Source organism: Pongo pygmaeus, chromosome 23, assembly GCF_028885625.2.
Source record: "Pongo pygmaeus isolate AG05252 chromosome 23, NHGRI_mPonPyg2-v2.0_pri, whole genome shotgun sequence".
Taxonomy (NCBI): Eukaryota; Metazoa; Chordata; class Mammalia; order Primates; family Hominidae; genus Pongo; species Pongo pygmaeus.
In genome coordinates, this window is record NC_085931.1 from 52,825,241 (window position 1) to 52,851,659 (window position 26,419).

The following is a 26,419-nucleotide window of genomic DNA, read 5'->3' on the forward strand; positions in this document are numbered from 1 at the left end:
GTGCTTTCTGCACCACACAGTGGCTGCAGCCAGCATTCTGCCACCTTGGTGTTACCCCTGGTCCTTGTCCTTCCACAGAGCTACTTCCTCAGCCGAGCCCAGAGCCTGTGTGGCCCCGAGCACAGTGCTGTTCCTGACTCCCTGCGCTGGCTCTGCCACCCCCTGGGCCAGAAGTTTTTCATGGAGCGGAGCTGGTCTGTGAAGTCAGCTGCCAAGGAGAGTCTATACTGTGCCCAGAGGAACCCAGGTGAGAATACCTTGGAGCCGTTCAGAATTGGAGAAAGCCATGCAAACCACCGGTACTACAGAGTCACTGCACCAGACACGCGGAGACACGGGTTGTCTCTTAATCTTGTTGAGTCCGTTTGTTTGTTTGTTTGTTTGTTTGTTTGTTTGTTTGTTTGTTTGAACTGAAGGTCAGGGAGGTTGAGTAACTTGCCTAAGTTCACAAGCCTGATCAGAAATTGTCAGTGGCTAAACTGGGTGTGCAGCTCTGCTCTCTGACATTCAGAGCCCATGGTCCTTACATCACACAGTAATAAATTGTGATTAAGCTCCAAGTGTACTCTTAGCCCTTGTTTTGGGCACTTTGGAGACACAAAGGATGTGTGAGGCTTGCTTTCCCTGGCCTCCAGGTCTCTCCCATTGGGAGAGCAGACAGACATATATGGAGAGTTCGGGAACAATAGGTGGCAGGCGGTCATCAACTGCTCAGAGTGGTGACAGGGACGAGGCTTCAGGCATTGGAAGGAAGTGCTGGCTTTCTGTCCCTGGCATTTGATAGTGATTGGAGTCGACTTGCCCACCCTTGGAGCAGTAGAGGCTGGTCAGGATTGACTTAGACCTTGAGTGCTCAGTGGCTGTCTGCTTTCTGCTGTACTTTTCCTCCCCTCTCAGAATTGGAGTCTGTGGGGCGAGTAAGGTTCTACAGGTACAGGGGTGTGTGTCACACATTGGGGGGGTTCACTATCCTTTTCTTTTTTAAATAATAACTTTATTGCTCAACGTGAGAATTGTGTGCAACACCAAAATATAAAGGATGAAAGCAAAAGCAATCCTAAATCTTTCTACTCCACCCCTGCTGGCTAGACATGGACTTCTCAGTGGCTTTGTCATCTCTGGCAGTCTCTGGCTCCAGGCCTTGTTACCTGGAATATGTTCATAAGTGTCCCTCCTTCTCCTGGTCATTAGATCGAGGCCCACATATCTGCCACATGTGAGGAGAGAGAAGGGGCTGGTGATTTGAGGCCTGCCAGTAAAGAAACTTGCTGGTGACAGTCAGCTATCCAAGCATTGCAAGGCCCCATGTCTAGCCAGTTCAGACAGGTCACTGCTGATGGCACATTCCATGACAAGGCTCTGGAAAAACTGGAGCATGTTCTTCGTTGTCATGAGCGTGGCAGCAGCTACCACCTTTTTTTCCTTGCCTGGTGGTTCTCCTTAGCCACATGAAGAAGAGAAATCCTCTGAGACATTCCATTTTCTGTTTTCTGATCCAACTCCACCTGACAGCTCCCAACCTTAGAGTACTGAGCACTGTGCCAGGAGACACAGCACCCTCCCCCACACCCCCTCCCCACCGGAGCTCATCCAGAACTAGTCTTGAGCTCTTCAGCCTGGGAGTGAACACTCTCCCCCAGCCTCCAACTGTTTAGCACAGTAGTTCTGGGCTTTGGTGGAGAAAGGGGATCTGATCCCCATTCACAGGGCATGGCTGTGTTTGGAGTTTCTCTCCATAAAGACAAAGTGGGCTCATACATGAGCTCCATTTAACCCTCCTTGCCTGTCTCTTTTCCAGCGGACCCCATTGCGCAGGTCCACCAGGCCTTCTGCAAGAACCTGCTGGAGCGAGCTATAGAGTCCTTGGTGAAACCTCAGGCCAAGAAGAAGGCTGGAGACCAGGAAGAAGAGAGCTGGTAAAGTCCCCAGACCAGTCCCCCTGCCTTAGGACCTGTCCACGCAGGCAACTCCAGGACAGCCTGAAGGCCTGCACTCCTGGAAGGAAACAAGCCCTGGCATCGGGTTGGCAGGGCAATCAAATGGTTCCTTTGTATTTAATTTCTCAAAAATGAGAGCCCTATGTTAACTCTGACCTGGCCTTTCCTTCTAGACCAAGTGTGCCTTTTTTTTTTTTTGGAGACGGAGTCTCGCTCTGTCACTCAGGCTGGAGTGCAGCGGCACGATCTCGGCACACTGCAAGCTCTGCCTCCCGGGTGCACGCCATTCTTCTGCCTCAGCCTCTTGAGTAGCTGGGACTACAGGTGCCCGCCACCATGCCCGGCTAATTTTTTGTATTTTTAGTAGAGAGGGGGTTTCACCGTGTTAGCCAGGATGGTCTCGACCTCGTGATCCGCCTGCCTCAGCCTCCCGAAGTGCTGGGATTACAGGCGTGAGCCACCGCACCCAGGCCTTTTTTTTTTTCTTTTCTTTTTTTTCTTTTTTTTGAGATGGAGTTTCACTCTTGTTGCCCAGGCTGGAGTGCAATGGACCAGTCTCAGCTCACTGCAACCTCCACCTCCCGGGTTCAAGTGATTCTTCTGCCTCAGCCTCCCGAGTAGCTGGGATTACAGGCGTCCACCACCATGCCCGGCTAATTTTTGTATTTTTAGTAGAGAGGAGGTTTCACCATGTCATTCAAGCTGGTCTCAAACTCTTGATCTCAGGTAATCCGCCCGCCTCAGCCTCCCAAAGTGCTGGGATTACAGGCATGAGCCACCATGCCTGGCAGGTGCGCACATTTTTATGTATCCCTTTACCAAGTGGAGTCAGTACTTGGACCAAGTCAGGAATTTCATTAGCTTGCTCTGCTTTTTGGGGTAGGGAGCAGGGGCCTGTTGAAAGGGGATGGGGGCCGGGTGCGGTGGCTCATGTCTGTAATCCCAGCACTTTGGGTGGGAGGCCAAGGTGGGCAGATCACGAGGTCAGGAGATCGAGACCATCCTGGCTAACACGGTGAAACCCCGTCTACTAAAATTACAAAAAATTAGCCGGGCGTGGTGGCGGGCGCCTGTGGTCCCAGCTACTCGGGAGGCTGAGGCAGGAGAATGGCGTGAATCCAGGAGGCGGAGCTTGCAGTGAGCCAAGATCGTGCCACTACACTCCAGCCTGGGCAACAGAGCCCAGGCTCTCTGGGCTCTGTCTCAAAAAAAAAAAAAAAAAAAAAAGAAAGAAAGGGGATGGGAATGAAATGTGATGAGCTCAGCAGAAGGCAGACACATCTGGCCTGGACATCTTGGGGACCCAGCCCCTCATGGAATGTGCCGGGCAATTTTTCTCTCTGACATACTTACTGAGCACAGTCCTTCTTTCACAGAGTAAGACCTGAGAGGCAGATAGGTGCCAAAGTCACTTTTGTTTTTTGTTATTTTTGTTTGTTTGTTGGGGAGTTTTTTGAGACAGTGTCTCACTCTGTCACCCAGGCTGGAGTGTAGTGGTACAATCTTGGCTCACTGCAACCTCTGCCTTCTGGGTTCAAGCGGTTCTCCTGCCTCAGCCTCCCAAGTAGCTGGGATTACAGGCACGCACCACCACGCCCGACTAATTTTTGTATTTCTGGGTATAGGCAGTTTCACCATTGGTCAGGCTGGTCTGGAACTCCTGACCTCAAGTGATCCGCCTGCCTTGGCCTCCCAAAGTACTGGGATTACAGGTGTGAGCCACCGTGCCCGGCCCCAAAGTCACTTTCCTACAAGGCCCAGATCCTGACTGGGGTGCACCTGAGGAGAGGGGGAGGGGGCAGTTCTGCCTGGGAGATAAGAAAACTTTTGGGAGGAGATGACACTGGACTTGGGGCTTAAGGAGAGGAGTGAGGGTAGGCTGTGGGGGATGCTAGGGAAAGGCCCCCAGTAGAGGGAAGAGTGTCAGTGACAGCCCAGAGATACGGAGGAAGGATGCCTGAGGAATACAAAGGGTGCACATAGACAGCGCTTGCGTGTGCCTGGAATGACAGGAAAGGGACAGAAATGGCCACTGGATCTTAGAGCTGGAGAGCTGAACAGCTAGGCCATGAGGTGGGCCTTGTGTATATGTTTTGATGTACATGGGACCCTTTCTTTTCTTCCTAGTGAATTCTCCAGTGCTCTGGAGTACTTGAAATTACTTCATTCTTTTGTGGACTCTGTGGGGATTGTGAGCCCCCCACTCTCCAGCAGCTCCGTGCTCAAGTCCGCCCTGGGTAAGCACCTGCGGGTGGCCCACAGTCTCAGGGTGCTCAGTTCAGGTCTTCACAGTGCTTTTGCCCCAGGGGTCCAGGGTGTTAGGAGTGTAGATGCCAGCATCTTCTCTGGATCCCAGGTTCATACCTGTGGCCCTCATGTGGCCCCAATTCACAGTCACCCCCTCCCAAACAGCATTCAGGCAGGAAACTATGGTTTTCAGAGAAGTAGGGCAATGAGTGATTGAATGTCTTCCTCAAGCCCTGGCTGTGTGGCCCAGGTGAGGACCCTTCTTAATGCCCAGAAGAACAAGCAACGAGTGGCCCAGGCACCAGGGATGGCGGGGAGTCACCTTTCAGATGCACAGTGGCCCCTGAGGCAGCTCTTGGGCCTTATGCTCTTTGCTGAAGAGACTTTTCATCTGCGCCTCTCTACCACTCCCCAGCCCCTCATGGCAGTGTCACAGCACAGCCCGCTGACTGGATTGACACCATGACATTTCTTTGCTTCTGTCCCTAAACTGCCATCAGGATGATAGCACATCAGCTGCCAACTCTTGGGCTTCTGTGGCCACCCTGGAAGATGGGGGTACCAAGCTACCGCTGGTCACTCTCCCTAGGGAGGGAGGGATCCCAGAAAATCAGCCACCCTATCATGATCCCTGACCTGTGGCCTCTGTTTTCAAGTTTAGGGAAGCATGACCATCCCCGCTGGTTTTGTGGGATCACTGCTGTCATCATTTTGCAGTTGAGAAAACTAAGGCTGAGAGAGGAGAAGACTTAAAATATTCTAACAGGAGCCTGTTCCAGATACTTTGAAGATACCATTCTTTATGGCTATTGAAAGCTTAGGTTGTATCCATCTTTTTATTTAAAAACAACACTGCAGTCAAATATGTGTTAAACTTTTTTCTCTCTTTAAGCCAATTCATTATGACAGACTGCCAAAAATGGGATTACTAGCTTAATGGGAGTGAACTTTTTTTTTTTTTTTTTTGAGACAAAGTCTTGCTCTTGTTGCGCAGGCTGGAGTGCAATGGTGCGATCTCGGCTCACTGCAACCTCCGCCCCCACTGGGGTTGAAGCGATTCTCTTGCCTCAGCCTCCCTAGTAGCTGGGATTACAGGCGCCCGCCACCATGCCCAGCTAATTTTTTTGTGTATTTTTAGTAGAGAGGGGGTTTCACCATGTTGGCCAGGCTGGTCTCAAACTCCTGACCTCAGGTGATCCACCTGCCTCAGCCTCCCAAAATGCTGGGATTACAGGCGTGAACCACCATGGCCAACCAGGAATGAACATTTTTAAGGCTCTTGATACATATTGCCAAATACTTTCCAAGATTGTGCTGGTCTATTCCCCTCCCCCAGAATCCTGGGTGTGGGAGCCCAGAGGCTGCTGGCCCGTTTCCAGCAGGCAAAGATGTTACCCACCTCCTAGGAAGGAAGTGTAGTGGCCTCTGAGCGCCACAGGTCTCGTTTCTGTGGGTGCTGGAGTACATTTGGTGCTGTTCTCCTCTAGGTCCAGACATCATCTGTCGGTGGTGGACGTCTGCAATCACTGTGGCCATCAGCTGGCTCCAGGGAGACGATGCAGCTGTGCGCTCTCATTTTACCAAAGTGGAAAGCGTCCCCAAGGCCCTGGAAGTGACAGAGTGCGTAACCCTCCTTGGCCACTCACTTGCTTCTCTCCAGGGGAATCTTATTTGAGTTAGCAGGAGCAAGCTGGACTGGGTGGGCATGTTGGGGTGAAGGGTCAGGACTGCATGACAGGTGGGCGGCTAGAAAAGTCTGGGGTGAGGGCACCATGGAGAACTCAAGTTGGGCCAGCAGGTCCTCTGTGCAAGTGTCCTGCTCTGCACAACACGACAGTTGTCCCAGCAGCTGTCAGCACTGCCTCCGGGTCCTCCTCCCTGCAGCCTTCATGGCACCACAGGCTGAAAAGAAGAGACGAGAGCAGTGTGGCCCCCAGCATCTTCAGAAGCTTTGTGGTGGAGGCAGGCACTGGTGGTTCACAATCAGTGCAGAGAGGCCACTGTTGCCCCCAAAACTCATGTGCACTGGAGCATCTTGCCCCTGTGTGCTAGCATTTTATCCACTTTCCTTCCAGCCACCTCCAGCCCTACCATCAACCCTGGCAACTTTGTCCTGTAACTAAAATAGCCTTTAGCACATGGCATAACCACAGAGCTTTTGACATTCCTCTTTGGAGATTCATGTCTGCGTCTTGGGGGCATTCGGCACTAGTGATGGGCAGCCCTGCCTGCTGACTCCCTGGCTGTTTCTAATTGGATCTGAGTGTTCTAAGAGAAACTGTAAAATGCTCCAAGACAGAAAGGCCCCACGAGGTCCTATCCTTAGAGCCAAGGCTGTAGCATTTCCTATCAAGCAGACTCTTAACCAGCGCACAGGAAGGAGCTGAGAAGAGTGAGTATACACAGGCTTGAAGTCCTGTGTTCCCTGAAGTAGATGGGACACCCTAATTTTATTGAAGTAGCCCCATTTTTAAGCACTCTGACTAGGTAAGCACCCAGCCTGGTATAGCATTCCACCTGTATGTGTGTCTCCCCCAGTTAATGTGCCTGAGGACACTGAGACTCAGCAGGTAAGTTGTCCAAAGTCACGTCACTCCAGAGCAGCAGAGCTTCCATGGAGAGCCAAGACACCCCTGCAGGCACTGCTGCCTGCTGGATTCACTTACCCCTGGGTCCCTCTGCTTTTCAGGGACTAGGTTGCTATGAGAACACTCCCCCATCCCTAGCCTCCCCTTCCACTCCCAGTCTGCTCTACAGAAAGAAGCTAACTAAGTATCTCCAGAGAGTTTAACACCACATATCTGGGGGGGTGGTTCCTTAAAGACGGGTACAACACCTTATTGTGGCCACTTTATAGGTAAGGAAACTGAGGCACACATGTTGGAATGACTATCTTGGGTGGCTTCTTAGCAGCAGACATGATGGTGAAGCCTGTGTCTCTGACTTCCAGCATTGAATGAAGGTGCTAAAGGGTGGGGTGCTAACCCTAGCTCAGGGCTGGCATTTCAGATCTGGAGCTGGTGGCCTGGAGCCATAGTGGCAGCATAGAGCCAACAGATGCACATGTCATATCAGTGTGGGGCGTGGCAGTCACTGGCTTGGGCCCCTCTGCCTGTCACGCAGGTGACACATAGTGACCTGCCTCTCGGCTCCCTGTCACTGCTGCAGGAGCCCCCTGGTGAAGGCCGTCTTCCATGCCTGCAGAGCCATGCATGCGTCACTCCCTGGGAAAGCAGATGGGCAGCAGAGTTCCTTCTGCCATTGTGAGAGGGCCAGCGGCCACCTATGGAGCAGCCTCAACGTCAGCGGGGCCACCTCTGACCCTGTCCTCAACCACGTGAGTGGGAGCTGGGCTGGCCTCTGGGGGAGGTGCTCTGCGCTAGTTTACAAGAACACTCCCACTCACCTCATGCCGACCCCGTGGGTGGGGCCATCCAAAAGACAGAGAGACCAGGACAGCAGCCCCCTTCAAAAACAGTCACGGCCTATTGGCCTAGCTGGACTCCCTTTCCATCCGTTTTCAGCCTCTGAAGCAAGCGTGTTTCTACCTGCACCTTTCTTAGGCTCCCAGAGTCCCAGGTCCTGCTGGCCCATAGCCTCTGTAAGCCCAGGTGCACCCCAGCTGGCCAGGGGTTCACCCTGCATTTGCTCCAGCGGTTTGCGTGACTTCCCAGGCCTCTGCAGGCAGCCTTGGAGTGGGTTCCTGCCCCCTCGGGCACACACACACAGCTGAAGACCACCCTGGGCACCTCCTTGGCTGGCTGCACACCTCCTGGTGGGCAGCTGTGGTGCATTGTAGTTGCATTGCATGTTCTGGTGGTACCCATGCAATGTTTCCACAGTGCATCACAGAGGCCTGCCTGGCCCTCGAGAGACTGCCCTGACCGAAGGCCCTATCACGTGGGGGAGGGGATCCTGATAGAGGGCACTGCTGCCACTGTTGGGGCCCAAGTCACAGCCATCCCAGGAAACAGGAGGGCACCCAGCTGAAAGTGGAACATCACCTGGTCTCCTGGGGAACATGTCCTTAGCTCCAGAGTGGGAGGGACAGGGAGAGTCCTGGAGATTTAGATTCTCAGCCACTCCCTGAGGTTTGGTCTCAGCTGGCTAGGCGAGTACTTCAAGCTAGATATTGTCAGTGGACCTGGGCACTGGGATGAACCCAGGACAGCGTGGCAGCCCCTACAGGGACAGGCAATGTGCAGAAAAGGCCCAAACTGGCTGGGCGCTGTGGCTCACACCTGTAATCCCAGCACTTTGGGAGGCTGAGGTGGGCAGATCACCTGAGGTCAGGAGTTCGAGACCAGCCTGACCAACGTGGTGAAACCCCGTTTGTACTAAAAATACAAAAATTAGCTAGGTGTGGTGGCACATATCTGTAATCCCAGCTACTCAGGAGGCTGAGGCAGAAGAATCACTTGAACCCAGGAGGTAGAGGTTGCGGTGAGTCGAGATCGCACCACTGCACTCCAGTTTGGGCAACAGAGCGAGACTCTTTAAAAAAAAGCCGGTGGGGGGGCCCAAATGCCCTGGGCTGCCAAGACCAAAGGCAGATGGTGAGCCACATTTCACCTTCTCTTTTGGGCTTTCCGTTAGTCTCTTCCATATTTGTCTTCATGAGAGAACCAAACAGTACAGGCTCAGTTTGGGGAATGAGAGGCTTACAGCCACCCTTTGGACGGACTCCTTGGTAGCAGGTCTGTGGTAGGAGAGCGGGTCTAGAAGACAACCCCATGCAGCCTGACGGCCCTCGGAGGGCAGAATCCAGACGTAGGCCTGCTGCCTCCATGCCCACAGGCCCTTCTGCAGCATGCACAGCTTAGAAGCACCAGGGTTTGAGGAGAGGGATCCTTTTCTACATCCCCTTGAAGCACACAACAGCCAGAAAACAGTGTAGGCAAGGATCAAGGCCTTGTGCGGGGACAGGGCAGGGTCTTCCCCAGGCCCAGTGTCTTGGGAAGGAGGAAAGCCAGGGCTGGGTGAGATGAGGCTCAGCCTGAGGGAGTTCATCAGGACCGGAGGGCTGCTTGCGGCCCATCTCAACAAGGACTCACTGCTCCTCACTGCTCGGTGTCGTGCAGGTGTGCTACTGCGAGCCAGGCGGGCAGTCCAGCCCCATAGGTAGTGGGCAGATAGTATGCATGGCCCACATGCAGTACCTTCTCATATGACACAACAGCCCTGTGGTGGTGCCATTTCCATTTTTTTGGATGAAGAAACTGAAGCTCAGAGAGACTAAGTCCTATGCCAGGGTCATGTAGCTAGTAAGTGGTAAAGCCGGGTCAGTAGGCCTAGTCCCCAAGCACTAAGGCACTCTGTGGTTCTGTCTTCTGAGACACCTGTCTCCTTCTCCCCCTCCTCCTCCTCCTTCCCCCAACCCCATCTACAGGCTCTGCTGCCACTTCAGGCTTTTCCTTGGCATCTTGTGGGTATCTCAGCCTCCTAGCCAGCCATGGTGGGGCTCCCATGGGGTGGAAGAACCTGTGCCTTCAACCCACAAGGGTTTTATTTCTGCCCCTGCCACCCGCCTGTGCTGTGTTCCCTGTACAAGCTGCTGTCCCTGTCAGAGCCTTGCTTTCTCACCTGCAGAATGGGGAGGGCTTGTCTCCCACCTCCTGGGGCCATGGAAGGGACTGGCTCTCCCCTGAGCTGTTCCCTCATGTCCTGCGGAGTTTGCCAGACTCTGGGGCTCTCCACTTCCTCCCAGAGCTGCTGAATGTTGGTCTGGGGAGAAGCCTGGTAGGTGCTGGGATCCTTGCCTCAGGGATGGGCCAGTCATCTGTCTCCCCTCTCTCGTGGCTGACCCCACAGGTGGTCCAGCTGCTCACCTGTGACCTGCTACTGTCACTACGGACAACGCTCTGGCAAAAACAGGCCAGTGCCAGCCAGGCTGTGGGGGAGACCTACCACGCATCAGGCGCTGAACTGGCGGGCTTCCAACGGGACCTGGGCAGCCTGCGCAGGCTGGCACACAGCTTCCGCCCAGCGTACCGCAAGGTGAGGCCCAGCTGGCTGGTGGGGCAGGGCAGATTGGAGCCTATGGGGCCTGAGCCCAGAACCCAGCATGGGCACCAGCATGTGGTTGTGGAGTTGGCCCTCTGAGGTCAGCCTGGTGACCTGTCGAGCACCTGCTTGGCTCGTGCCCAACACTGGGCTGGGCGCCATGTGTCCCTGTGTTCAGCACACATTGGTTGAGTGCCTGCTATATGCCTGGCCCTGGAGCTCAGCAGGGAGCTGTGCCTCCCCAGGCACATGCTGGGTGGGAGGGCTCTGAGGGCAATGGCGGCAAGTCAGGGCTCCTGGCCTGGTCCCGAGCTCCACTTTGACTTTCATAACTGTTGGCAAAGTGACAGTTTCTCTAGAACCGCACTTAAAGGGAAATTCACTTTTATTCTTTTTCACAGTAGCTAGAGGCTTCGGTTCTGCTGCTGGGTAACATCCCCTTGGCGGTGGCCACATGATCTGAACTAAGTCACGGAGGAAAGTTCTATGACTGGGCTTGCCAGGCTCCAGCTATTTCCTTTTTTGTTTACTTTTAGTGCTACATAATGTATTCAACATATTTGTACCTGTATTTTTTTCTAAAAATTTCAGTGAGATGACTCAGAAGTGTCATTGAGGGGGCACGGGCTGGGCTGGAAGGAGGCTGCTGCCATGGAGCCTGGTATTCAGCCCCCACACCCATAACCCTGAGGTGCTGTGGGACCCACACAGGGTTGCACTGTGGCCACCGTGTGCAGCGAGCCAAGACAGACGCAACAGACGGTATTATGAGAGAGCCGTTCCTTACTGTGGAAAAGAGGGCATGTACGCCAAGGCCTGGGGCGGCACCCCTGCCTCCTGGAGCCCACTCTGGTCAGCTCTCTGGTCTGCTCACAGCATGGCTGGCATCAGTGGCCTTTTTTTCATAATAGATGGGGTCTTGCTATGTGGCCCAGGCTGGTCTCAAACCCCTAGCCTCAAGCTTATCCTGCCTCGGCTTCCCAAAGTGCTGGGATTACAGGTGTGAGCCACCTCGCCTGGTCCAACGTCCTCCTCTTAAATACCATTTCCATTCTTCTTCTCCCTGCTGAGAGCCCATCAGTGGCTCCCCATTGCCTACCAGGACCAGAATCCACTTGGCAGCACTGAAGACCCTCCCTAAAGACTGAGATATAAAGGCATCCAAAAGAGCTTGAGATTTTAAGAAATGGCAGACCTCAGCCTTGCCCTTCACCCACCAGTGGCTCATACCTAAGCACTGCAGACTTTACCCGCACACCTCTAGACTCTCTTCCTTTCTAAAGATACAGAAAGAGGATACCAAACCTCTCTGGTACCAGCCCAACTGTCCCTCCTCACCCCTCTGTCCCTGTCACACCTGTCCTTTTGTCAAACTGCAGGCAGCCTCCAGGGCCTTGGGGCTTCACCCAGGGCATTTGTCTACCAGCCCCACAAGGTGCGTCCAGGGCTTTCTTGTCACCAATTGGGAAAAGCAGGCCTTTTGCCTCTCTCTCCTCTCATCCTGCTCCTGCCATCCAGCCAGGTTTCCGGCCTGGCTCAGGGTCAGAGTACGGGACAACAGAGGTTGCTTTTCAAGGGTGAGCAAGGCAGGGTGGTGTGGGAAGGGATGTCATCAGGTGGCAGGCGAGATGGCTCAGGGAGATCTACCCTGGGCATAGACAGGTGGGGACCAGGGGTATGATGGATGTCACCCTGGCACCTCCCCAGGTGTTCCTGCATGAAGCCACCGTGCGCCTGATGGCAGGAGCCAGCCCCACCCGCACCCACCAGCTGCTGGAACACAGCCTGCGGCGGCGCACCACACAGAGCACCAAGCACGGTGAGTCCACCCCTCCCCAGCTCACAGGCTGGGCCGGGCCCTGCGCCCTGGGAAGAGAGGAGGAGAGGGGCCAGCCCAGCTCCCACATCTGGCAGCTGTGCCCAGCACACCTCTCGCCTCTCTGAGAATGAAAGAAGCCCGAGGCCACCCTTGGTGGGTTGCAGGGGTTGGGGTGGTCAGGGGTCATGCTCTAATCAGGGAAGGAGAGTTGGGGTGGCGTCCCGGCATAGGTGCAGGCATAGAAGCAGAGGCTCGAGCCAGGTCATTTGGGTCCATCTCAGCCCCACCACGGGCTGGCCGTGAGAGGCTGGACAAGTTCACTTCTTTTCCGTGGATTGGGTGGGGCAGCAGACCCCACCTCCCAGGATGGATGTGAGCGTTCAGTCAATGAGTCCAGGTAACGCCAAGGAACAGCACCAGCTTCATGGTAGACTTTCGGTTCTGACACACATCTCCTTCCCACCACAGGAGAGGTGGATGCCTGGCCCGGCCAGCGAGAGCGGGCCACCGCCATCCTGCTGGCCTGCCGCCACCTGCCCCTCTCCTTCCTCTCCTCCCCGGGCCAGCGGGCAGTGCTGCTGGCCGAAGCTGCCCGCACCCTGGAGAAGGTGGGCGACCGGCGCTCCTGCAACGACTGCCAGCAGATGATTGTTAAGCTGGGTGGTGGCACTGCCATTGCCGCCTCCTGACCACCAGGCTCAGCCCACCCCTCCTCCTCTCTCTCGGTTTCTCTCTCTCCCTGCCAGCATCTTCCCGCTGAGAGTGGTGGGGAGGAGCCTTGTCTTCTTAGCTGTCACCTGCCGAGGCTTCTGGGCCACTCAGGCCAGTGCACCCCTGGGCAGAGCCCCTTAAAGCTGCTGTCACTAGATGCCCATGGTCCAGGGCCTGGTGGGCGTGAGAGGAAAGGTGGCAGGGCAGAAACTGGGCAGCCCTGACTTGATAGCAGCAGGGGGAGCTCCCAAGCTGCCAAGCCCCTGCCTCCAGCCTTCCTGAGTTTCTCTCTCCTGAACCCTACTCTCTCCTTTTTGCTTCCTCAGTTTTTATCAGGCTTTCTCTGGAGGACAGCAGTCTCTGAGCACCAGGGAGCAGTTCCCCTCAAGGCCTGTGCCCAGCATGCCCTCCCCTTTTTATACGAATGTTTTCTACCAGTGTGCTTGGGTTTGCCATGATGCGAGGCTGAGTTGCTGTAGCGTCTTGATTCTCTCCCTGGGTCTGCTTTCCCTCCCCTGGGCCTGACTGAGCCTGCTCATTGTTTTTCCCTTTATTACACAGGACAGCCAGGGGAGGAGGGGGGCCCAGCCCTGGGAGGCTGGTGGGAGGCAGGGGGCAGGCCTGCGGATGGATGAAATGTTGGCATTATTTTTTAATTTTTTAAAAAATAAATGGTATCTTATTTAATTGTCCTGTTCCTTCCCACTCCCCGCCTCCTAGGATATCAGCCCAAGCTCAGGGTAGGCCCAGGGGGCTGGGAGAAATGAAGCCACCCATTGGGACTGGGGACCAGGGGCCTTCAGCATGGCTTCTAGGTTCCCTTCTCCCCCTACCCCAACTCCTACCTCCACAGTACAGACTGTCCCCAGCTTAACAGTGGTTCAACTTAAACCATGTTTCAACTTTACAATTGGTCTGTTGGGGTATTAAATGAATTTTTGACTTAGGATATTTTCATTTATGATGGGTTTATCAGGAAGTAACCCCATGGTAAGTTGAGGCATATCTGTATATTTTTATCCCTAATTCTTGAGCTGAAAATAAACTAGGATGGCAGGGACCAACCCCTAATCCCTCCCCAGTGGCACGCCCCTCTTTTCAGAGTGGGCAGAGGGTTGCCTATGGTGGGCACTAGGAATGAGGTCCCCTGCCTCGATGCGGGTCCTAGGAGAAAAAGTCTTACTTTTCTGGGCCCCCAGGTGCAGCACCTCCCAGAGACTGTTTCTCCCATGGCCTACTGAGTGACGGGCCCTGCCTCCTTGTGCCTCATCCTCAGGCTGGTTGGAGCAGACGGTGGGCAGGAGCCCCAGCACAGACTGGGGGGTGCTCACAGCAGGGCCACCTTGATACAGGCTGGAATGTTATCCCTGGGGTGTGCTTGGACCCCACCTGCTTTCTTTCTCTCCTGCCCCTCCCCTACTCTCACTGTAATTTATGGACCCTGCCCGCCTGCGTGTCGTGTGTATGTCCTGTGCCTTTTCTCACTATTGTTTGGGAGTGGGAGGGGGTGGTTTTTCACTGAAAAGGGGGATACACCTATGGCTTTCTTGATGTTCAATCAGTCACCGTGTCCCAGACATAGGTTATTCAATAAACACAGATTGGTACCACCCAGCACAAGGTGTGTGAGGGTCTGTAGTGCGACTGCTGTGGTGCCCAGCCAAGGGGCTGCGTGACTTGGCAGGCAGTGGACCAGGGACTGAGGGCAGCCCCCCAACTGCTGAGAGGGCCCCTGGCTTCAGTCTAATGGGCTTCCCTTGCCCACCTTCCTTCTGGTGCCTGGCGCACCCTCCAGCCTGGGATAAAAGGGCTGTGGGTGGCAATTTGGGGGTCAGAGGTCACTGTATCCAGGTTCCAGCTTGTTCTCTGGATGTAATGCGGGCTGGCTGCCAGATTTGGGGTGCTGATCCTCTCCCCCACTGGGTAAACTCCTTAGTTTCCCCCTCCCTGAAGGCAGTGACCCTCTGAGCCAGGAGGCTCACTGGCCCACAAGTCAGATCCAAGTCCAGGTCCTGTGCTTCCCAGCTGGGTCACCTTGGGTGGGACCTGGCCTCAGTCTCCACTTCCACGTGTGCAGAATTGGGAAGCTAAGCTCAGCCATGAACTGCAGCTCCAAAGGCTTATGTGCCAGGACTGAGTGATGGGATGCAAGTTTACAGCGAGTGCCTTGTGTGGCTGGTGAGGCCAGGCTTGGCGTAACACAAACCAGGGGACAGGACCACAGACTGGGATGGGAGTGCTGGGCGTCGTTGCAAGAGGAGTCAGGATGTGACTGAGCATGCGGCTGAATCCCTTCAGCTATAAGCCACATCCTTCTCTGAAGGGTAATCACAGCAGGCTACCCTAAGACCAGAGCAGCCTGGTGAGGCCCAGTTGCAGCTGGTCCCGTGCACAGCTCCATCATTTTCAGGGATGGCCACTGCCCACAGCCTCAGCCTCAGCCTGGCTCCACTGGGATGGAGATCCAGGGCCCTTGGGACTGAGAATGAGCAGGGGGAATTGCCCACTCTTGGCACAGCCCAGCCACGGGCTGCGTCATGCGTTGGGGGGCAGGGGGTGGGGGGTGGGGTGAGAAGGAACCAGATTCCTTTGTGAGTCTGTGTGTAGGCTCCATGACTCAGCCCCCACCCTCCTCCTCCAGCTCTGCACAGCTGTGGGACAGGGGCAGGACCTTGGGCCCAGGGCTCTGTCCTGGTGCTTCTAGGCCTTGGTTTCCTTAACAGCCTAAAGGGGACAGGGAGGTGGACCCTTCATGGCAGGAGCGGAGACCAGGCCTGGTGGATTCTGGGGCCTCAGGGCAGCCCAACCAGCAGCAGGAAAGCTCCAGACTGTTTACATATACCGTGGGAACAGGAACCCCTCCCTACCAACACTCAGAACCCTCCCTCCCAGCCAAACTGCCTGTTGCTTGCTGATTCACAGCAATTCAGGAGGGTCCTAACCTGGGAGTCTGCTCCCTGACCTTGGGCAAGCTACTTAGGTTTCAAAACCCAAACTTCCTCCTCTGTAAAGACACACCCCCTTGAGGTGCTTGTGGATTTCATGAGAAAGGCCAACAAATGGTGGCCATTGTTCTTAAAACAGTACACTACACTTCAGGTACTCAGGAGGGAAACAGACCCACCTGGGTGGCTTTGCTGAGGTCACACACCTCAACCAGCCACAGCCCTGGCCCCTAGCCTCCCCAGCGTTACCTGGCGCAGAGGAACTCTGTGGAATATGCACGCAGGCTGCTAGCAGTGCCCTGGGCCACAGCCAGGTGCCGGAAGCCCTCCTGGAGGGACACTGCCAGGGCCCCTGCTCCAGCTTTTCCCCCATTTCCTTCAGAGACGCTCCTGGGAGGAGGTGCCCCTATCCGGAGCACCAGATGTCCACACAGCCCACACCCATTAAGGGGGGTAACCTGGGGCCAATCTGGCCAAGCGACCTGCAGGCCAGGGGCTGGCCCACAGCCAATGGTCAGTGAGCATCAGCCAGGTTCAGCCAACTCAAGCTGCAGAGTGGCGGCTGGAGCGGGCTCACCTTCAGTACAGGGCATGGACCCCCCCCACTGGACCTTGAACCCAACAGCCCTCTCTCCTGTGCCCGGGCCTTTCTATGGCTGAAGTCTAAGTGTTCCCTCGCTCCCAGGGCTCCCACTGGGGTGGGCATTAACCCTGACATTCAACCCTGGCCCCCGTCTCCAGCCACTTCCCCCTGGCTCTGACCGGTGCACTGGAGCAGTCCTCCAACCTTGCACTCGCCGTGCCCTCTACCTGCACTGCCATCTGTGCAGTCAGTGACCAATGCGCCTCGCGGCCACGCTGGGGCTTTATTCTCAGGGGCAGGAACCACATAAAAGGGCTTATTTACAAGACGAACCCGCGGCCTGCAAGATCCAAGACACCAATGCCATTGAGGCAGACCGAAGAGCTGGCCTTACGGCAGGCGCTCCTCTCCCTGTGGCCTGAGGCTCCGACGGGCAGACAGAGCTCCAGCCCATGCCTCGAGGGGACCGCGGCCCCGCTTCACACGGTGACCTCGGTCTTGCTGTTGGTCCTTAGGTACCGGGACCCGCGGCCCGCGCTGCCGTAAAGGCCGGGGGGCTGCGGGCTGAAGGTCTCAAGCATCTTCTCCACGCTGAACTGGCGCCGGGCCGCGTGACCGGGTCGCCGGGGTACCTGGAAGGCCCGAGCCGTCGGGTGGCCGAGCGGGGCGGGCAGGGCCGGGCGACTGGAGTTCCAGGCGGCATAGGGGCCCGGCGCGGCAGGGGGCGCATAGACCGGCGGGGCCCAGGGGCAGGCGTCCAGCGGCGCAGGCAAGTCCGGGGGTGGTCGAGGAGCTCGCGCCGGGGGTTGCCGCGGGGACGGCTCGAGGGCGGGGAAACGCTGGTAGAAGTCCCGCGGGGCGGCCTCTGCGGGGACAGGGCAGGGAAGAGTCACGCCGCGCCGAGCACCCAAGCTCCGGACTGGACAAGGGGTCCCAGCCGGGGACGGGGCGGGCCGGGGACTGGGACGGGGACCGGGACCGGGCGGGCCGGGGGCGGGGCCCGCTGGGGCGCGGGAGCCGATTGGCCGAGCGGCGGGCGCGCGGAACTGGGAACTTGGCGCTTGGAGCTGGGGCCCTGCGCCTGGTAGTCCGGGAGCTCGTGCCCCCAGGTGCCCTGGCGCTGCCCGCACCCGCCACTCACCTGCTGCCTTGAGCGCGGCGGCCTTGAACGTGGCGTACTTGGCGTAGTCGGGCTGCAGCGTCAGGCTGCCGCCTCCCTGCAGCCGCAGGCCGCGCGGGGGCCCCGGGGTGGCCGACCCCCGGGGCGCGTTGTTGAGGCGCTTCTTGTCTGGAGCGAGGAGTGAGACGCGGCTCGGTCCGATGCCCCGGGTCACTCCGCCCTCGCTGTCACCTCTCCGTAGTCCTCTCCCCGAGGCCGTTCGGTGAGAACCTGGGGGACCGTTCTCCGGGCGAGGCTGCGAGCCAAGCCTGTCTTCGCGGCAGCCTCCAGCGCCTGGAACAGGGCCTGGCTCCGAATCACGCGCAGCGGCGGCAGCAGCCAGCCCGGGGGTTGCCACCCTCATGAACGGCTCGCCCGGAGGCGACGCTCGAGCCAGGCGCGGAGTCCTGGGACCTGCTCCCGCCGAGACGGGGGATGTCTGAGGAACAGAACCCAGACGGGGCGTGGGGGCTGCCAAGCCTGCCTGCCTCTCGAGAGACCCAGGGGGAGACTCCGGAGCCCGAGCCTCAGATCACAGCCCCGGCCAGCAAATCCTGCATCTGGAACCTTCCTCACACATCACAGCCCCCCAGACTCGAGGCCGCAGGACCCGTGGGGGGTCCCTCTCCACCCTGGCGAGCTGGCTGGCCGGTCGGGCCCCTCACCCGCGGAGGCCGTGGCTCATTTCCACCGGGGAAGCCTCTACGCCCCAGCCGAGGGACCCCTCTCGGCCTCTCACGCCCCTCCGCGTGCTCCGCCGCCGCTCAGGCCCACCCGCCACCGACTCACCTGCGCTGTTGTGGGGGGAGCCCCGGGGGAGGCCGTCCCCCATCTGCACCTGGACACAGCCACCCAGGGGTGGGCCCAGGGTGGGAGGCAATGGCTCCTGGGGGCCCGGCTGCTTCAGAAGCTCTGTCAGCGCCCTGCGGGGACAGCGGTCAGGGGTGGCCCTCTGTCTCCCACCTCATCAAAAGCCAGCCCCGGCCACCACCGTCTCACCGTGTGGCCCTGGGCAGTTCTTTCAGTCTCTCCAAGCCGTCCTCTCCAGTGCTCGAAATCACACACGAGCTTCCCCTCCCAGGCAGTATCTACCAGCCTCACCTGTGGCCCCAAGACAGCTGCTTCCCAGAGCAGGTCAGGAAACTCTAATGAGGCTCCTCTTCCCTCCCCTCCCTGGAGCCCACTCTCCCGGACCTTCCCCAAGTGAGCCTCCCCTCCCAATGTGAGCTTTCTCTGCTTTCCTGCCTCTTCTCCCAAAAAACTGCTACTCATTCTTCAGACCCCATCAGCGGCCTCCTTCAGGAATCCTTTTTTTAATTTTTTTATTTTTTGAAGGAGAGTCTCGCTCTGTTGCCCAGGCTGGAGTGCAATGGCGCAATCTCGGCTCACTGCAACCTCCACCTCCCCGGTTCAAGTGATTCTCCAGCCTCAGCTTCCCTAGTAGCTGGGATTATAAGGTGCCTGCCACCACACCCAGCTAATTTTTGTATTTTTAGTAGAGATGGGGTTTCACCATGTTGGCCAAGCTGGTCTCCAACTCCGCTGGTCTCGGCCTCCCAAAGTGCTGAGATTACAGGTGTGAGCCACCGCGCCCGGCACAGGATGCCTTATTTACCTGCCTGCCTAACTGCCCCTGCAGCCGTGGCTTCTGCTGGGACCTGGGATACAGCTGGCATCACAGGCATGAAGGACAGATGGATGAGGGAAAGGGGATGCTGGGAGACCCCCTGGTGGCAGCCCAGGACCCACAGGCTGTGTGACCTTGGACAGCCACCTCCCTGGACCCAACACCCAGCCCCCACACAGCTGTGATATGACAGTGTCTGCAGCCCAGCTGCCTTCAGAACCCGGAACCCATGATTTTCTCCTACTCAGCCTGACCCTCCTTCTGGGGCTGGAGCCTCAAATGGCTGATTCGTGAAGGGCATTCGGGAGGCAGGACACCAGGGATGGCCGAGGTTTGGCTTCAGGTTTGGTGGCAGGATCTGAAACCATCCTAGTACCTGCCTGGGCTGACCTTCCTGCCCTGCCCACTCCCCAGCAGCTCACCTCTGTGTCCTCCTCTCTGGGCAAGCACCGCAAACTCCTGTCTCCCTGACAGCTGAGTAAACACCATGCCTCTGGGCCTTTGCACAAACTCTTTCCAGATGCCCGCCCCAAGCCCTCTGAGAAGCCTTACCTGGCCTTCAATCCCAACACAGCAGAATGAAGGGTGAGACTCGAGGGGAGGACAGGGACTCAGGACACACCCACACACGAGCCTACGTCCCATTCCCGGTCTCCCCAGCAGAGAAAAGGGAGTCAGGGGCCATGGGAGCCTGAAGCCCAGAAAGGAGAAGGGACTGGCCTACACCACACAGCGCAGCAGGGGTGGGTGCGGCTTTCCTGAGGCATCACCAAACCTGCTGCCCCATCCCCAGCAGGTGCAGGGAGTTCAGGATGAACATGTCAGCTGGGCTGCCACAGCCATCCCTCACCATCATGGTCCTAAGTTCCTTTTTCCCCGCCCCTGTCGAAGACATACCCAGGCCTCTTTCATGCTACCCTCACCCAGCATGAGGGACCCCCAAATTCGGGCAGCCCAGCTCCTACCCCTGCAGCATCCAGAAGCCAGGCCAGGAGGCTCCACCTCCTGAAGGCAGTGCAGGAGCTGAGGGTGGAGGCCAGGGTGCCAGCCCGAGCTTCACCTTAGAGCTCCCTGGGAGAAAGTGGGCTACGTAGTTTCGGGAGCGAGGGGTGCTGAAGTGCCAAGGAAGCCCTCACCCCCTGCCTCTGAGGCCCAGGAGGGGGAAGTGTCCACATCTGGCCCACCAGGGCATGAAGGCTTCTCTATGGTCACTTTTAAATACCAGCCTGTCACATTCAGTGTCAGCAGCCCACAGGCCCAAAGGGTGCTGAGACGGGGTGGATGAGGAGGGCACAGACCCCAGGGCATGGGGGTTGCTGGGGGCATGTGAGTGCCACGTGTGGCATGTGGGTGGGAGTTCCAGGGTCAGGACACATAGAGTCCTAGAATCCTCTTTCCCACCGAGGAAGGGAACCTGGACCCTGTAGTGCCCACTTCACACCAAGCTCAGAATGCAGCAAGCACTTGTCCTGGCCTCAGCAACACACGACTGTGTTCCAGAGTCCCCTTTCTACGCAGAGGGAGCCCTGACCTTCACCTGGGAGCTGTGGCATGGGGTGAGTGGGGGGAGGCCTTTGAAACCCAAGGAAGGAAGGGCAGCCTTGAGTCACAGCTGTGGGGGGAGGGGAGAGGCAGGAGGTGGAAGAGGGGAGGGAGAAGTGGGGAGAAGCAGGAGATGGGCACCCAGAGAGCCAAGCGCCCCTTCTTTCCCTGTGCCCAAGACGCCCAGTCACCCTCCTGGCCAGCGGCGCCCCTTACCCTGGACAGTGACCCGGTGCCCTCTGTCCAAGGCTACCTTTCCCCCCACCCGCCCAGAGGAGACTCGAGTAGGGAAAGGCGGTGCGGCACCCAGCACGGGCAGAAGGTCAAGGGGAGTCAGGGCGGTGTCAGGTGTCTCCCTGACGAAGTGTGGTGGGGCGGCGGGGGGAGAAGGAGACAGGAAAACCCAGAGAAGGGGCCTGCTGGGAGAACCAGCGCTTCGAGAGCGGCGGGAAGGATCAGCGGGCAGGGAGAGCAAGCAGTCCGAGGAGCAGGCGGGGGTCCCTGGGCGGCGCGTGCTCACCTGGTCACGGTGGGCCGCGCGCGCGGGCTGTGCGCCCTCTCCAGGCCCAGGCGCGCCCCGATGCCGGCCAGCACCAGCAGCGCTGCGACGCCGCACACAGCGTAGACGGCCGTATGGCTGCGCTCGCGGCCCGGGTCCCGGGGCGCCGCGGTGTCGCGGGCGCGGGCGGGCGGCCGGCCTGTCTGGACCCAGGCCGGCGTGTCGTAGTTGGAACAGCGGCTCTGGTCGAGGCGCCGCGGCCCGTCGTGGCAGCAGAAGCGGTAGCCGCACGTGCCGCAGCAGAAGCTGTAGGCGCCCGAGCTGCAGTTGAAGGGCGGGTCCCACTGGCCCATCACGTCGTAGTAGCCGCGGCAGCGGTCGCCCCCCGCCGGGGCTGTCGTGCCGGACGCCGCGGGACCCTGTGCCTCGGGGGCTCCCGCGCGGCCCGACGGCGGCCGTGCCAGCAGCAACGCGAGCCGAAGTGCTAGCGCGAGCCGGAGGCCGGGCGGACGGCGGCCGCCGAGCTGTCCCCGAGCCCCGGCCCGCGCCATCGGGCCCGCGCCTCCCGCTACTGCGCCCGGTGCATGGCCGGGCGCCGCGGCTCCCTCTGGCTCGGCTCCTCCGCTCTTGCAGGGATCGCGCTGGCTCCCGGCGCACGCTGCCTCGGCCGTCGGCCTCCTCTGGGGACCCCAGCCCCGAATGGGCTGGGTCTGGAGCTCCGAGGCCGCACCTCCGGTGGGCGCGTCCTCCGCCCGGGCTCACCTCGGACCCGAGCTGCCCGGTCCGCGTCCTGGGATCTTCCCCGGGCCGGGCGGCGGGTCCTCGCCTGCGCGCGGCCCCCGGCTTCTCCCCGGCCCGGCAGGTGTGCGAGTCTTGGCCCTAGCGGAGGCCGCGCCGGGGTCGCGGGCCGCCCGATTCAGCTACCTTCCCGCCGCGCGCTCCGTACAGCCCGCGCTCTGGCTCCGGCTCCGGCTCCGGCTCCCGCTCGGGCTCGGCGCGGGCTCGGGCGGGCGGGGGAGGGAGAGAGGAGGGAGGGCGGAAGGGAGGCAGAGCCGGGGGAGGAGCGCGGCTGCCGCGAGGGGCGAGAGGGGGCAGCAAGTCCCGCGGCAGCCGGGGAGCCCCACAGGGGACCCCCCCCAAAGACTGCCCCGAAACATTCCTCAGAACTGGGCGCTCGAAGGGGATCAGTTCTAGGGCCCGCGACTAGAGCGTCCCTGTCTCACAGGTGCGGGAACCTGTACCTTACAGGCGCGGAGGTCAAAGCAGCCCGGAATTGCCCCGGGACGGGCAGGGCCACCCTCTCACCTCCTTCCCGTCCCCTCTGTCCGTTCTGATCATAACATAAGGAGGGCCCTTCCCCCCTTGGCGCCTCGATTTTCCCACCTGTCAAATGGGAAGGACTTCCCCTGGCAGCGCTGCTTCAGAGGGCCAAGGATTTACCCCACGGCGCAAGCCCAGTTCCAGAACCCCTCGAACGCTGGGCTGGGGTCCAGGGATGTCCCCATCCCTGCGTCGATGCGCACGGCTTGGCTGACGCACTTCCGCGATCTGCTCCCTCCCCAGGTGTGAGGAGAGGGGGATTGGGCTCGCCCCTGCCCGGAAGAGGAAAGCCTGGCAGAGGAAGACCTCCGCCCTGCGCCGACCCGCAGGTCCTTTCACAAACCGAGGGGTAGGGTGTGGGGGCCCTAAGGAGCCCGGACCCGGTCCCAGCACGGCCCAGTGGTGTTTTCGGGGTTGAGTTGAACTGGAGAAGGTGCTGGTGCTTGGCTTCTCCCTGCCTCAGTATCTCATCTTAACATCAAAGACTCTTCCTGGAGGGCAGACTCATAATCTGCCCCTTCCAGGAGGTAGGGGTCGATACTGAACCTCCCTCTGTCCAGACGGAAACAGCAGGAGAGCAAGGACTAGGCGTGCAATACACCCAGTGTGCAGCTCAGGCCTCTGTCGGCATTTGTTGAATGAATAAATGAATGAAAGGACTCCAGCGCCTAGTTTCTGTGAGATGAAGCATTTGGGGCTCCCTAGGGTCCCTCCTGGTCCCCTTTCCATCCGTCCTTCACTCAGCAACTGGGACCAGCTTATGAAAGTGGAGAAGGTGGGGGAGAAGAAGAGGAAGGATTTACATGTTAAGGAGGATCAAGTCTGTTGCCTGACATGAGGGGCTGACAGGCTAATTTCAGGTATTAATGGGTTCAGACAGGAAGAGGAGGTGACCTCCCCCCTCAGAGCTTCTCCTTGTGCCCTGGCCAAAGACAGCCTGCTCCCCCCACCTACACACACACATGTGCACACAGACGTACACACACTTCCCATCCGGCCCCGAAAACCCGCCCTCATTAAAGGACCCCTTATTACCAGTTTAGAAGAAAAAACAGAGATGAACAAAGGAATTAAATGAAATTGCTTTAATCCCATGGCCAGAGACAACCACACTAAAATATGCCACATTTACATGCTGGATTGTAACTGGTTTGTGGTTTACTTTTTGCCATCCTTAAACTTTTCGTTTGGCTGGGGGCAGTGGCTCACTCCTGTAATCCCAACACTTTGGGAGGCTGAGGCAGGTGGATCACGAGGTCAGGAGTTGGAGACCAGCCTGACCAACATGATGAAACCCCACCTCTACTAAAAATACAAAAATTAGCTGGGCATGGTGGCACACGCCTGTAATCCCAGCTACTCAGGAGGCTGAGGCCAGAGAATCTCTTGAACCTGGGAGGCAGAGTTTGCAGTGAGCCAAGATCGCGCCATTGCCTTCCAGCCTGGGCAACAGATTGAGACTCCGTCTTAAAAAAAACAAAACAAACAAACAAAAAAACTTCTCGTTTGTGATTCTTCTCAGAGCTTCTGAGCTCTCTACTTTCTGGAGCGTCCTTTCCTGCTTCCTTTCCTTAGGGCCATTCCTAGAAATGGAATCCGTAGCACAACCCGTACCACTGGTATTGAACTCCCCACCGCCCTGGAGGCTGCAGGAGCTACTGAGGGAGGCCAGTTCTCCCACCTTTCCCACCCGTTGCTGGGCACTGGGTTGAAAGAGGCTTGTCTCTGCCCCCTTGGAACTGGGGCCTCTTCCAAGTTAGGGTGACCCTGCTGGGTCAGAGCAAGTCTCCCAGTGCTCCCCCTTCCTGGACACCCTCCTGCCCCCACCGTCCTGGCACTGGGTGCTTTCCTCATGTTGACCCCATCAGGCCTTCAAATACATGTACATAGTGACAGCCATTTGTCCAATAAAGGAAGTGGATTCCAGCCCCTCCCATGGACTGATGTCCAACCCCCAACACCACCACCCGCCAAACACACACACACGCCTTCCTCCCCGTCTCAATCTGATTCAGTGGTCAGCCAGCAGCCATAGGTAACCATAACTACTGGGTCTGTGCCAGGCACTGGATACCCTCTCCTCTCCATGGGAACACCTGGCTGCGGGGAGTGAGTGGAGCAGGAGAGGGCAGCTGTGAACACAGAGCCCAGCTGACCCTGACTGGCTGAGTCCTGGGATCTGATTGCCCATTCAGATGACACTGCCCCAGGTGCCTGGCCATGTGCTGGGTGAGGGGATCTGGAGATAGAGCAGCCCGGCTGAGGAGTGACCCCTTTGCCCTGGACCCCAGGGTCTCTCACCCCATCAAGGCTCCGGGGCACCCACCCCTTATCTCTTCTGCCTGCCCCCCTCCACTACCACCAAGCCTGTGTCACCAAAACTCATCCATTGATCCAGGCTTAAAATAACCCCTGGCATCTGCAGCGAGCCCCGCGGGGCGGGCAGAGGAGCCGAGTCCCTGCTCCTGAAGGGCACCCGCCCCGCCCCCAGCTCCCAACGCTGGCAGCTCGAGTGTGCGGGTGTCTGCACGTGTTTGGGTGAGAGCAAGAGTGTGCATCTCTGGGGCTAGCATGACTATGAGGGCCTTCCCTGCACGGTGGGCATGTGTGTGCACATGTGTTTGTCAGCGTAAATGCTCCTGTGCACAAACGGCCTTCCTCCATGTCCAGCCCTCACCTGGTGCTCAGTTCTGGCTGGGGAAGGCTGGGGGCCCTGAGAGGTGTGGACATGACAAACAGCCTGTGCTGGGCCTCAGTGTCCCCATTTTAGGTGGTGGGTGACCAGTCTGCCAGCTCTGCTGAGCCCTGGGAAAGGTTTGGGATTTCCTAGAGAGAAACGCAAGACTCAGAGAGAGGAAGTGACTTGCTGTGACTGGCACACAGCCAGGAAGGGCAGGGTCTGGCCTGGAACCTGCACTATGAGCCCTGAATCCACATTCTGACTAGTTCAACACCCCCGGGAAGCACTCCTACCCCGCAACAGGGCCCTTGCCAACACCTGACCCAGGCTCACTTGCCTCCTGTCTGGACATGCAGGCTGCCCTCTCTTCCTGGAGTCCCTTTCCAGCCCCACATGCCCAGAGTTTCTAGGTTTTATTTATTTATTTATTTATTTTTCAGACGGAGTCTCCCTCTGTTGCCCAGGCTGGAGTGCAGTGGTGTGATCTCAGCTCACTGCAACCTCTGCTTCCTGGATTCAACCAATTCTCCTGCCTCAGCCTCCCGAGTAGCTGAGATTTATAGGGGCCCGCCACCACATCTGGCTAATTTTTGTTTTGTTTTGTTTTGTTTTGAGACGGAGTCTCACACTGTCGCCCAGCTGGAGTGCAGTGGCGCGATCTTGGTTCACTCCAACCTCCGCCTGCCGGGTTCAAGCGATTCTCCTGCCTCAGCCTCCCGAGTTGCTGGGATTACAGGTGCACACCACCACGCCTGGCTAATTTTTGTAATTTTTGGTAGAGACAGAGTTTCACCATATTGATCAGGCTGGTCGCGAACTCCTGACCTCAGGTGATCCGCCCGCCTTGGCCTCCCAAAGTGCTGGGATTACAGGCATGAGCCACGGGGCCCGGCCTAATTTTTGTATATTTAGTAGAGACGGGGTTTCACCATGTTGGCAGGGCTGGTCTCGAACTCCTGACTTCAAGTTATCGGCCCGCTTTGGCTTCCCAAAGTGCTGGGATTACAGGTGCGAGCCACTGCGCCCAGCCTTTATCCTTTATTTTGGAGCCAGGCTGACCGGGTTGGAATTCCTGCTCTCCAGGGCCATTCAACCTTTCTAGGCCTCAGTTTTGTCATCTGCAAGATGGGCTACCAGCATTTCGGCAGGGTTACAGGGAGAAGCAGTGGGCCCCAGACAGGAAACACCCAGGTATATGCGGCCTGGTGGGAGCCCCCACTGAAGCCAGGCTGAGAAGACCGTGACCGCGGATACCACCCACAAGCCTCCAAGGCCTCATTCCTAAGCTAATTTCACTTCCATTTCCTCAATGATGCAGTTACCCAAGAAGCAGAGGTTCTTGGGGAC

General features: G+C 58.0%; 2 protein-coding genes across 3 annotated transcripts in view; one reads left to right on the forward strand and one right to left on the reverse strand.

The window, feature by feature from the left end:
* Nucleotides 1–14,331, forward strand: part of SREBF2 (sterol regulatory element binding transcription factor 2) — a 79,366-nt gene extending 65,035 nt beyond the window's left edge. The window contains exons 12-19 of the mRNA XM_054469946.2: nt 79–247; nt 1,799–1,916; nt 4,065–4,174; nt 5,672–5,804; nt 7,353–7,521; nt 9,996–10,181; nt 11,895–12,006; nt 12,475–14,331. Of these exons, the coding sequence (XP_054325921.1) occupies nt 79–247; nt 1,799–1,916; nt 4,065–4,174; nt 5,672–5,804; nt 7,353–7,521; nt 9,996–10,181; nt 11,895–12,006; nt 12,475–12,695 (1,218 nt within the window). The 3' untranslated portion in view covers nt 12,696–14,331. The remainder of the gene's footprint in view (nt 1–78; nt 248–1,798; nt 1,917–4,064; nt 4,175–5,671; nt 5,805–7,352; nt 7,522–9,995; nt 10,182–11,894; nt 12,007–12,474) is intronic.
* Nucleotides 14,332–16,510: 2,179 nt separating this feature from the next.
* On the reverse strand, nt 16,511–22,037 carry SHISA8 (shisa family member 8). Of its 2 annotated transcripts, none has more exons than XM_054469949.2 (4): nt 21,094–22,037; nt 18,194–18,327; nt 17,387–17,698; nt 16,511–17,110 (listed from the first exon to the last, which is right to left on the reverse strand). In XM_054469949.2, exons 1-4 carry the CDS (start codon nt 21,621–21,623, stop codon nt 16,725–16,727), a joined length of 1,362 nt encoding a protein of 453 aa, XP_054325924.1. In that variant the 5' UTR covers nt 21,624–22,037; the 3' UTR covers nt 16,511–16,724. The 2 variants fall into 2 exon arrangements, with proteins under 2 accessions (XP_054325924.1, XP_054325925.1); XM_054469950.2 differs by having other exon boundaries at nt 16,517–17,110; nt 17,387–17,818.
* Nucleotides 22,038–26,419: the final 4,382 nt, after the last annotated feature.

Bases quoted from the DNA above. Each gene is read 5' to 3' on its own strand.
- SHISA8 (XM_054469950.2), bottom strand. From the start codon at position 21,623: ATGGCGCGGGCCGGGGCTCGGGGACAGCTCGGCGGCCGCCGTCCGCCC. The intron at 17,819-18,193 runs GTGAGTCGGTGG...CGGCGGGAGCAG, and splicing joins CTCCCCCCACAACAGCGCAG to GTCCCAGGACTCCGCGCCTG. The intron at 17,111-17,386 runs GTGAGTGGCGGG...CTGTCCCCGCAG, and splicing joins CGCCGCGCTCAAGGCAGCAG to AGGCCGCCCCGCGGGACTTC.